Source organism: Haplochromis burtoni, unplaced genomic scaffold (genome assembly GCF_018398535.1).
Source record: "Haplochromis burtoni strain Fernald_Lab_line unplaced genomic scaffold, NCSU_Asbu1 Contig_178, whole genome shotgun sequence".
In the NCBI taxonomy this organism is placed as follows: domain Eukaryota; kingdom Metazoa; phylum Chordata; class Actinopteri; order Cichliformes; family Cichlidae; genus Haplochromis; species Haplochromis burtoni.
The window spans coordinates 614,502-626,896 of record NW_024582539.1 but is presented as its reverse complement, the minus strand read 5'-3'; the positions used below and the strand labels follow the sequence as shown (position 1 = coordinate 626,896).

Sequence of the window (12,395 nt, the reverse complement as noted above, 5' to 3'; positions counted from 1 at the left end):
CCCCCAGCACTACTGTCTCAGACATATATGATCATATCTAGTTAAAAAAAAATAATCTAATGACCTCAATGGCAAACTTGAGATTAAGAGAAATAGCTTTCAAATCAGCGGGGATCACCACTCTGGCTGGATCCATCTTTGATATACAGTATATTTATTTATATACAGTACTTTATTATCTTCCTGTTCTATTAAATTAGGATTGAGAGAGCTCTTGTCTTGTTCATTGGGCTTCAGTATAATCTTCTAAGTTAAATGAGGTAAGCTCATAAAGCTATAGTGTTAAACTCTGAAAAAAAGATCCCAGCCTTGGGTTAAAGCCAGATGTTAAGAAGATGAATGAGCATGTTCTCTCCACTTTTAGCCTGCAGCTGGGATATTTCTGATGAACTGTGAGTAGCAGAGGCCCTGCAGGGGACTGACCTCAAATTTTTTCTCCTAGATAAAAATCAAACTAGCAGGTCAGACAGGAGCCTTCTTATCCAAAGCCTATGAATAAATGCAGCACATGAAAGCATATGCTCTCTCTCTCTGGCACACATACACATGTGAGTACGTGTCAGATCATTTTCTTAGTCAAATGAGGTGAACACACAATTATCAAAGGAGATTAAATAAGCCATGACACACGTATTACCAGTAACGAATGAGTGATGTGAGGCGACATCTAGGACACACATATGTATGCAGGAAGGAGCACAGTGGACTGAAGGAAAGCAGCCAGTTGGCACGCACGACTGTTTATCTGTGTGTGTGTGTGTGTGTGTGTGTGTGTGTGTGTGTGTGTGTGTGTGTGTGTGTGTGTGTGTGCATGTCCGTGCTTAATGTTTCAACCCATTCCCGTGTTCCCACTGGTTATGTGTTGTGGTTACTGTTGTGTACATGTCCACCTTAGTCATCAGCGAGCTTTGTGCGTCCATGTGTGTGTGTCTCACTAATCTGCCTGTTAGAGCAGTGAGATGTACCATTTCCATCTGCTTGGCACAAACTGAGAAAATACCACACAGCATCTTTGGATATGCGCGTGTGTGTGTGTGTGTTTGGAATATGCGATTAGTAGTCTGTAGTTTAGTGGGGCGAGGTTGCACACTAATACATCTGTTTGTGGTTTTAAACAAAGATCATCTTGAAGATTTCCTAGGATCTGCAAGATTTGTTTACTCGAGGAAAGCTAACAAATCTGAATGCACAAAAAGGACACAAGGAAAAAAACATATGGCTTCTTGAAGGCTGTTTTGTTTTCTCTGAGAATTTTCTGCTCCAGGTTGGTTAAATCTTACGTTATGTTACGACACAGACCAACAACATCGCACAGTCTTGTTCATCTGGTGATTCCTTAAAGCGTAATTGTGGAAAAACTTCCCTATCAACAAGTGTCGAGACTCATTGTAGAGTCTATTCAGCATGCTTTCCATAAGCATTCAGCCTCAATCAGCAGAGTTCCCATGACAACAGTTCACAGCGTCATGACAACGGAAGAGCCCCTGATGGCGTGCTGAACACCCTGACTTCCTGTCGGCTTCCTACTCTGACTCTCTCTATCTCCATGGATACAAAACCATCCCCTCTCCTCTCTATTTTTCAGGGCAGGATCACGCCCCCAATTCTTCTCCTGTTTAGCAGAAAGCGCTCACACACAAACACACATAGGCTGGAATAGCAACACACAAACACACATAGGCTACACATGGATACACTTACAGACTTCAAAAACAATCCCTACACATATACATTTGTATTTATGCACGTATACAAAGGTATTCAAGGGCTGTTGAAAAAGTGTTCAAGCACACAAATATAGGGGGGACTGCTCCAAGAGCTCACCCAAATCTTTCAATTCAAGAATCTCTATGTGCACGCAAGCATGTGTGACTAATGGGGTGGCTGGCTGGTGGGGGTTAATCAACTTTCAAAAAACTCATTGGTCACAGCAGCAGCAACTTAATGAACGTTCCCACTGGAGAAAAAAAAACCTTAATGCTCTGCTCAAATTCACTCAACCTCTACACTTCCCCTCTCTGAATTTTGTGCTTGAAAAAGTAAAAGCTAAATCTCCTTTAACTTTCAACACAACCACTTTTTTGCTCACTGGCAGGGCCCCTGGGGTGCTCCGACTTCCTTAAGGCTCTGGATGTTGTAGGTCTGTCCTGGTTGTCACCTTTCTGCATTATTCAATTAAATTCAATTTTATTTTTACGGCGCCAAATCAAATTAACAGTCAGCTCAAATTGGATTTGGATGGTGCATAGAGGTCTGGGGCAATGCCTCTGGACTGGCTGACTGGCAGTGGCTCCCCTATTTAAGAAGGGGGAACAGAGGGTGTGCTCCAGCTATAGGTGGAACTGGAGGTGTCTATCGGGAGAGTGGTTGTCTGGCCCCCATTACTGCTCATTCTGTCCCGTGCAATCATAGTCAGAGCTTGGTCTATATTGCCATAAACTGTCGATTTCCTTTCCCAGGACAGTCCCAGGACTCGCTGGAGAGATTATATCTCTTGTATGTTTGGGAAAGACTGTTTCCCCCCAGGTGAACTGGAAAAGGTGGCTGGGGTAAGGGAAGTCTGGGCTTCTCTGCTTAGCATGTGACACAAATCTGGATAAGTAGTGGAAAATCAATGAAGGGATTGACATTAAGATAAGATGGGGCCTGATTATTTAAGACCTTGTATGTTCCAAATCATATAGCTCAAATTAAAGCAACTGAGGAATAAAGGGGTGCAACAAACAATTAATATACTGATTAATTTCAGTGTCACATATTATTTTATCCATTATTCCATTTTCTTTACATCTGAAATTTTTGTTGTCAATAAAAAAAAACAATACTGTGCTGTCATGGTCAGTCTAACCTCTGATATAGGTCTAAGATGCCAAACAAAAGTATTTGCAGTTATAGGTCTATCAGCAGCACACATAACTAAAGATATAAATTGGTATTTAAATAAAAGTCAAGTCTGAATTACACTTTAGCATAAAGCTTAACTCTATTCAATTATCTAACTAAGAACTGTCCTAAAAGTGTGATTGTGTGAGTTCAGAAGTACAGAAACATACTAGAAAGGTACTCCTTCTCCAGAAGCCTTGGTCCTTGTGCCAGCCTCTTAAAAAAACCCAAAAAAACAACAACAGTAGCTTTTGTATGTGGGCAGAGACAGAGACAGACGGCCATTGTCAGCTGCTGTAACTTCAGACAGACTTTCTCAACTGGAGAGACCACAGAGAGAGCATTGGCATTGGCATTGTATATCTGAGCACTGGTTTCACTGGCTTAGTTACTCTCTTCCTCTCCTTTTCACCTTTTGTCCCCTCTTATCCAGACATTGGCCTTTTTAGATGCAAACTCCTCTGATCCTTATCTTCATCCTCTTATCAGCTCCTGGACATTTTCAGATTTAAAGCACTAAATGGTGAAGACAAATTTACCACCATTTCAAGTCTGTGACGGCCAGTTGCTGTGAAGTGACAAAGTAACATGGGTTTGAACTTCTCTTACTCTCCAAGTCACCTAGCATCTAAATACCACACAAGAAAGCCGGGCATCTTATTTCTCAGAGAAACATTTAACCACACATTGCTGGGCCAGTGCAAGGCAGCTGGATGGTTGTATTTCAGGCATGATGAATCCAATCCCAGGTTCTAAAGAGGTAGTGCTGATGTTGCCAGTATCAGTTATAGCAAAAGAGGAGATCATTGAAAAACTGAAGAGCACTGAAGGCTTTTCTAGTTGGTAACCAGAACTCGTCTTATGTTATCAGCATTGTGTTGCATGGTTTTCAGAGAATTCATAGAAACATTAATGAAATGTTGATCCTCCACCACGTTATAAACACTGCCAAAGCCACGGAGAAATGTAGCATTACTAGCTGAGGTCAGAGTTGCCATAACACCAGACAACTGAAGATATCTGGTGAAAGAAGACTTTCACCTCTGCATAGAGTCACTTCCCCAGCAAACTAAGTTTCACTAAGGTCGCTACAGGTCATACTTCTTGGAAGGGGCTGGAGTTTATTAGTGAACCCGGTCAGCTACAAATCAGAAGGTTTGTGACTTCCCAGCTATATGTTTGCCGCCACAGATGCATTTAAGCCTAAACCATGACCTTATTAGGAACATAACCAACTGAAACAGTGAATCGGAATGAGACAACTGAAAATTAAACACTGATTAAAAACGAAACTAAACTGCGAGAGAAAACTGACTAAAGTTTATTTTTAAAATATAGAAACTAAGTTGTTTTTTTTGTTTTTTTTAAATCCTCAATCATTCCCACTACCTCTTTGTGCAGGTTTTGATGCCCTTTTATCTTTGACACTTTATGCATTTTTAAATCACAACTGACAACAGCAACCAAAGTAATTTGTGAAAAAAAAAGAAAGCTCTGACTGACATAAGCAATTCATTGAGCTGAGTTTCCTGTTCAGGCCGCTCAGTATCAAAGAGATCCGTCAGTCCTCGTGGCACAGACCAGCTCTAAAATAGCCATGACCAAACGCTGTCACAGTCGCAGCAGAATGCGTCTGAGTGGATTAAAGAATAAGAGCACTTACGAGTATAATGCTTTAGATGGAGGGGCCAGACAGAAAAGTAGCTGCGTGAGTGGGGAAAAACAGAGGGCAGGAAAAAAATTATCAAAGTAGAAAGCAGCCAATCAATTATTCAGTGCAACAGCTGTGGTTTTTAGCAACACCAACCCAGCAGTGGCTACGGACAGTTCTTCCTACCTCTGCATGTATACTCAACATTCAAGTTTGGCTTTCAATACGATTGGCTGTACAAAGTCTGCAGAGCACAGAAATGTTAATAGATTCCTCAACTTTCCGAATGAATCTTTTTTTTAATGCAATATCGTCCTCTCCCCAGTGTGTTGTCAAGAAAAAAAGAAATCAGATTTTATATATATACACTTTTTTTTAAATCCCAAATGCCAGACAGTTAAGAAGGCTTTGGAAAATCTTTCTAATAAGATTTATTTCCCTCAGTGAAGATTTTTATTTCGTTGGTTGACCAAGCTTGACTCCATCAGCCTGCACACGTGTGTATGAATGTGTGTGTGCATGTGTGTAAATTAGTGCGCACATAATCTCATCTTAAGTATGGAGTTAAAGGTAGATGGAGACTGACAAACAGACTTTATCTTAAATGCAATCCTATGTACAAAACAGCAGGGCTCCGAAATAGAAATATGTAGTACTTCTATGTTATGTTGATGCTGACACCAACTAAAACGCTCAGAGGGTTCTGGATTTTTAAATTAGGCAGTGACCTGATTTTTCTATGAGGTATCCTTTAACATTGCCTCAAATAGATACATTGGATATCCAAGTTCATTTTTAATTTTGAGTTTGATTCAATTTCATTTATGTAGCACCACATTATATTAACATTATTTTGTCAGGTGAAGACCCTACAATGGCTCTGTAATCAGTGACAACAGAGCAATCTAAGAGGTCGATCTGCTCAATTCAGTTCAGTTTTGCCCACTATTGACATCGCTGCACAAGCAGTGAACCTGAAAGGAAAATCAGGCAGAGCTTATAGTATAGTATGTGCAAATAAATGAAATTATCAACATAAATACATTTATTAGTTTAAATTTTTATTCATTTAGGTCTGTAAGTTGTTGGACAGTGAAATTTCTTCTTTTTTTTTTTGAATGTGTGTAATTATTTCTTTGTTCATCACCACAGTGAATTTTAAATCAAACATTCAAGATTTGATTTGGGTGCAGCTTTAATTCAAGGGTTTTACAAAAGCACTGTAGTAGTTGTATTAGTTGACTCGAAGTGCTGAACCTGCATTCGGTAACTGTTTGCTGGAAGAATGAAGTTCAAAGACATGTCCATGTGAGTGAGGGAGGCCATCATTAGGCTGAAAAAAACAAAATAAACCTACCAAAGAGATAGCAGAAAATAAAAATAAAAATGGAGAAGTTGGCTAATATATTCTATATTCTTAAAAAGAAGGCATGTACGGGCAACACCAAAAGGCCTAATGCCACAGAGGACAAAGTGGATGATCACAGAGTTATTTCCAATGTCACATTGTCAAGAACAGAAGGGAAGTATCTCATTGTAATTGGTTCGTTGGAGAGATAAAATTAAGACTTGTAACTTAAACCAGTATGTTTGGAAGAGAAAGGTATGAAGGAAGGAAAGGAACAGCTCATGATCCAAAGCAGTATTATGGCACGTGCAGGAATGGCTCGTCACGTCGCTAATGTGTATATGATATGACTACTGATAGGAGCAGAAGGATGGCCTGTGAAGTGTACAGGGTTTACTTTCTGTTCAGATTTAGTCAAAACTGATCTCCAAAACTAACCAGACAATGCTTCACAGTGAAAATGGATACTGACCCAAAACATAATGCAAAAGCAACCCAGAAACTTTTCATGCCAAAGAAATGGGATATTCTTGAATGACCACAGCAGTCACCTGATCTTGACCCAAGGGAGCATGCTTCAGTTACTGAAGACAAAACTAAAGGCAGAGAGACCCACAAAAAAACAGCAACTGAAGGCAGCTGTAGTAAAGACACAGCAGAGCATCTCAAGGGAAGCATGTTATGTGTATGTGACTTCAGGCAGTCACTGCATAGAATTTAGGCCCAGGTATTAAAAATAATCTTTATATTTAAAATTATGTTTGCTTGTCCAATTACTGTTGAGCCTCTGCAAATGGCTCTCTGTGTACAAGAATGGCTGCAATCCTTAACAATGAATCCATTACTTTTGTAAAACCCCTCAAATTAAAGCTGAAAACGTGCACTGTCTGTCATGATTTAATTTAAGGCTGGGCCATATCATACCGTTCACGGTATAATGTTGGGCAACGATAAGAAAATGAAATATCGTGATATGGGTAAATGCGCAGTGCCTTTGTTTTTATACGCACATGGTGGAAAAAGCATGGCAGCGACGGAGAATGAGAAGGGTGAAAGCAGATCGTTGAATGAAACGGATGAACCAGAATTGTTTTGTAAAAATGCTGCAACTTCAGTGGTGTGGAACTGGTTTGGCTTTCGTCCGTCAGATACACAACAAAGCACTATTTTTGGTATGCTAGCGGGCCGTCGTTATTACCGTGTTTTTTGAAAAATACGGCACACTTAAAATCAATCCTTTGATTTTTCTGAAAATCGACAGTGCCGCTTATAATCCCGTGTGCCTTATGTATGAATTCTGGTTGAGTTTACTGACCTCGAAACGATTTATGTGCTACACGGCGCTCGAAAATCGGTCAAATGTTTTAGTACGACTTTGCTAAGCTACGAACCTGCACAGCTTATCGTGGTGTTCAATTTGCCTACGAAGATTGATAAAGTAACAGATTTAATGTCAATATGGTTGATTTTAAAGTTCGCTTATATTACTAATTTTCATTCATTCTTAATTCTTAGACTTGTCACAGAGCCCAAGAGAATGATCACAACCCCTTGGCAAACTCCGGTCACCAGCGAAAAATGGGCATTGTCCTGCTGGTTAGCAATTGGTTGTTGCACCTTCTGAAACGTGTTGGTTGCACTGATAAGGCACAGCTTTTACATTGAAGGAAAACATTCTCCGTTTCTGGTTTGGATCTCACTTTTTCAAGTTTCCTTATGGCTCAGTGAGCAGTTGGCAACAGTTTGGAGACAAGGTGGTGTCTTCATTCAAACTGAGGGGACACAGGGACAGTCGTATGTACTGTATGTATCAGTTTATGTATTATATTCTCTATAAAGCTCTAATTACAGTCGTCGACAGTATCTAATATGAGCATCAACCACCATAGCAATAAATATTCTATAATGTATATTAAAAAAAAGGAAAAAAGGCAACAGATCTCATTTAAAAGTAAAAATTTAAAATCTAACTGTTACAGAAGAGACATGTCTATTGTGCATTACCATCTATTTGACTGATTTGACTGCTTCTTTTATATAATTGATGTGTTTACACATGGAGCATGCTCAGTTCACTAGGGGTGCCAGGATGTACGTGCCAATATTTTGTAGCCAATTACTATTACACCATCAGGCATCCTATCCTTATGTCACCGGATGCAATCCCTTTGGTTCAAATTCCCAGAGTGCACTGGCCAGCCAGATGGTATCTCACAAGCAGACCGTACAATTCGCTGAACACTTCAGAGATGACAGTGCATGGTGCTGTAATGCTCAGATTTTCTGCACAGGGGGCTTTGTGAAATTCATCTGATGATCAGAGGAATTTTGATGAGATTAGTACACACTACACTCACAGATCAAACACACACACACACACACTGATCAATAGCATGCAGCCTGTTGCTGTCTCACTCCATCTAACTATCTGTCATGCACTGCCAAATCTATTACAGCCACAGTGCCTTTGCTACTATTTCCAAGCTCAACACTAGAGCTAAACTCAATACAAAATGATTGGTGGTACCGCGCAACCAACTGCAGAACCAAGCTGGGGGAAAAAGCATCAGCTACAAGGTGTTGTGTTTGGAAAGCTGAGTTTAACGTGTGAGCTGAGCGAAGCCCAGAGTCTGCTGTGAAGTGGTAAGAGCACCAGAGGAGACAACCACCATGCTGAGCTGAATCAGATTAGGTTTAAATCTCTAACCAGCAGGATCACAGGATACTAAAACTCCATGTTATGGGGGTTTCCAAACACTTGGTTCTTCATATGTACAAAGCCAAAATGTTGTATCCAAAAGGGAACACAAGCTCACATCCTCTCCTTCCTGCTAAACTGCAGATAGAGCATGAAAGGCAGCAGGTGTGATACACACTGAGAAGTCAGATGTACGCTGTATGGAGACTGTGCTGTTAAAAAGCATAAGGCGCAGCAAAAAGGACTGTGTTCACTGCTATTTGTATGTGTGTGTGTTTGCACGGAGGAGTGTGACAGCAAGGCTGAGCAAGAAAATGTGTGTGATGTTGTGTGGTGTCCGGGCATATTGGGAGACAGATGGTGGGGGGAGACGCTGTGCTTCCTCGAGAGAGGGGAGACAATATTTCTCTCACTATGTATCTGAAAACATAAGCTTTCACATAAACATTCAAAAAGCAATGGACCAAACTGCATCAGATAATTGCAAAGAGAATCAACAACAAGTGGACGCCAACAACTTCATCTCAAACTTTGACCGTGCAAAGGCTTTTCTTAGAAAGGAACTCCTCTAAAGTTCAGTAGAAAATGATCTCAGCCGATCGCACCAAATCTCAGATGCACAGATCTCTTTATTCCGAGCATCTCCATTTAATTAAGATATGGCCTTTACCCTGTGGTGACAGCAGGTGGTGGAAGGAGTTAAAGGCCGGTGGAATTTATGCAGATTCTGATCCTCTTCTTCTTTTTTTTTCTTGACATGAGAGCAATAGCAATTGCACTGCTATTATTGAATTCAACCATCCAACCAATCAACCATGTAGTAGAGGAAGATTTCAGGTATCTTCCCTCCCTCGTACCATCTATCATGATGCATCTATTTCTGTACAAATTTAGAGTTTATCAAATTAAAAGAAGGAAAAAAAAGAAAGGATGTCATCAGAGAAAATCTCATCAAATGGGAGCAGACAGGTTTGTGTTTCGGGACGTGAAAACGTTTGAAACCGTCTGATCTCGGCTTAATAACTGGACCGTCATGGGATTCTGCCTTTTGAACAGCCGATTGAATAAAAATCAGTTGGATAACCTCATTAAGACTCAACCTTGAACAATTGACTGTTTGTTATGAGGTCAAAATCTACGTTTTTCAACCAGCTTCAGACAGAAGCTGGTTGAGATTGGCAGGCGTCCCTCTAAATAGTTCAAAGAGCACCTCAGCAAATTTAGAAACATCTTCATCTCATTCTTCACTTTTGAACTCTTGTTGAAAAATTCCTGACTCTGTGCCAGGAAAATCCCTCCTGGGGCCACTTCAATTTTACTGTTTGCCTCAGGTTTTATGATAACACTTAGATATGCCATATTGGTTATATTTCAGCATCAATTTACTACTATAATATATTTCACAGTGAACGAAAGTTACCATCTAAAGCTACACTATTCGCTTTAATTCATGTAACTTGGCTTTGCTCCATGAGGGGGCTAGATCTTGGAACTGCCACTAATCTGGTTTTGATGAAATCTGAACAGATCGGATGCTTATGTATTCCAGTTATTAGTCGTTGGTAATGTGTTTGCAGTCAGGATACACAGAATTCACAGTTTCTTCCCCACCTGTTACGCAAATCTGTACCAATTTCAATACACGAATGAGTATCTGTGATTTGGCATCAACAAGCTATTAAGGTGAGGTTAAAATGAGCCAACAAGGTCAAAAAATAATAACTGAGGTGAGTAAATGTTAAAGGCGTGAATTCAGCAGCCAAACCAAAAAGTACTTTGAAACATTATATAGAACCGTACTTAAACCACAATGAGCTAAACATTAAGCTTTCATATGGATTCCCGCGTCTTCCAATTTAAATGAAAATGTAGATTGTATCTACATGTTTGTGACTCAGAGAAAGCCCAGTGGAATCCCGTCATGTCACTGAAAATGTTGATTAATATTTATCTTCTCAGATGCGTTTAGAAGACCGCGAGCGTTCACCAAATAAAACATCAAACACCGAGCGCGCTCACAGCGAGCATCACATTTCATTCACTCTTCAACTTGTCTTTGAAAACGCTTTCAACACGTCTAAAGCATGATCAGGGAAACCGCTGCATGCACTGCGCACGCTTCCTCTGAAACAACAATCCTGAAACCCCGAGAAGCCAGCGGCAACATGTGTAATCCTTCTGTCTTTTCCACCGATTGCACATTTGGAAACACGGGCTGAAAGTGTGCCGAATATTCCGGGGGAATAACACGGACCCACCGCTCGGTCTTTAAACGGCGTTCAGAAACATTCACGGCATCACTTGTCAGCCACCACAATCACTTAAATTGGGATTCTTATCATTTTCCTCCTCAGTTTCTTACCTATTTGGATGAAAAGGAGAAGCAGAGAGAAGATAATATGGGTCCTTAGAAGTGCTGTGTCCATGATCTCAGCACGCGAATCAAGCGCAAACAGGCGGAATGTGAGCTTTTAAGGGACGGACAGCGGGTCGAGTGCGTAAAAGCTGCGTTAAGAGGTCATCATTCCGTCTCTCCAGCCTTGGACTGCGCTGGCGGGGATGTCGTTTCGGATCGTTGTAGTTCGGCTCGGGTTGGTTCGGCTGGGTCTGATTTGAGGAGTGCGGGCTCGCTGGCTGGTTGGACGATTACGGACGCGCATGTACATCGCAGTAAGAGACGAGCTGTGCGCGCGCGCCGCCCACTGCCATTAATGGAAATCACTGTTTCGCTCCTGCGAAATTCCTTATGGTAGTAGGGACGTTGTGTGTGTGTGTGTGTGTGTGTGTGTGTGTGTGTGTGTGTGTGTGTGTGTGTGTGTGTGTGTGTGTGGCATGCGACTGTGATCAGGCTCTTATATCCCAGGGCGGCAGTACAACACATAATACAGTATTCCTCCTATCTACCCAATGAGATCTTGGTAATATGTGGCACTGTGGGAATGACAAGGATATGCAGTAACTGTACCTGTGCTCTCTAATGTTACAGTGCTATATAGTGACCAGTGTTGGGACTAACGCGTTATTAAGTAACGCGTTACAGTAACTACGTTATTATTGTGGTAACGAGCACGGTAACTAGTTATTATGCCAACACATAAGACACAGACCTTCACAATAAAACAGGAACTTACACATGAAAGGACACAAACTAAGAAACGCGGACTAGATACAGGAACACACGGGCAGAACAGAGTAAACACTAACCAGAGGAAGAACAGAACCAAAATCACGAAGAGAAAACACAAAACGCTGGGTCAAAAGGACCCAGGATCATAGACACCAAAGCGCTTTACAATCCAGTCATCCACCCATTCACACGACTCGCAGGTTGATGGCAAGCTACATTGTAGCCCACAGCCCCCTGGGGGCGCACTGACAGAGCGCGAGGGCATTTTACTTTATTTTTGCTTCTCAAGGACTCCTGACATGTCTTGGAGAACTTATATAGAAGGCCACCTTGAATGCGTTTTTCTCAGTTTATCTATAGAACTTTCAGGAAGATTTTCTATTGGACTTTATATGGTCGCTATTTTCACTCACTTCCAGCTGGTAGTTGGACCATTTTAGTATAATTTCTTTCTTGTTATAGATACTTTTTAAGCGTATTACTAGCGAACAGTAATGCATTGAAAGGGTTTCAGTTTAATCTGATAGGGAAAAGAGACCAACAATGACTGTTGTGTCTGCACAATATTAGTACTACTAGTAAGTCAAAGAAAATTTTCCTTACGTCTTCTTGTCACACAAAATCTAATGAGAAAATAAAACCGACTGAGGTCCAGTATTGCACAGCGGATCCACTACAGTTCGATCTT

At 40.9% G+C, this 12,395-nt stretch overlaps 1 protein-coding gene across 5 annotated transcripts in view; it reads right to left on the bottom strand.

The window, feature by feature from the left end:
* The window catches only part of ptprz1b (protein tyrosine phosphatase receptor type Z1b), a 61,544-nt gene extending 50,239 nt beyond the window's left edge, over positions 1-11,305 (bottom strand). For 3 of the 5 annotated variants that reach the window (XM_042225655.1, XM_042225656.1, XM_042225657.1), the window contains exon 1: positions 10,943-11,305. In XM_042225655.1, the coding sequence (XP_042081589.1) occupies positions 10,943-11,006 (64 nt within the window). In that variant the 5' untranslated portion in view covers positions 11,007-11,305. The remainder of the gene's footprint in view (positions 1-10,942) is intronic. The other 2 variants (XM_042225658.1, XM_042225659.1) reach the window with 1 other exon arrangement.
* Positions 11,306-12,395: the final 1,090 nt, after the last annotated feature.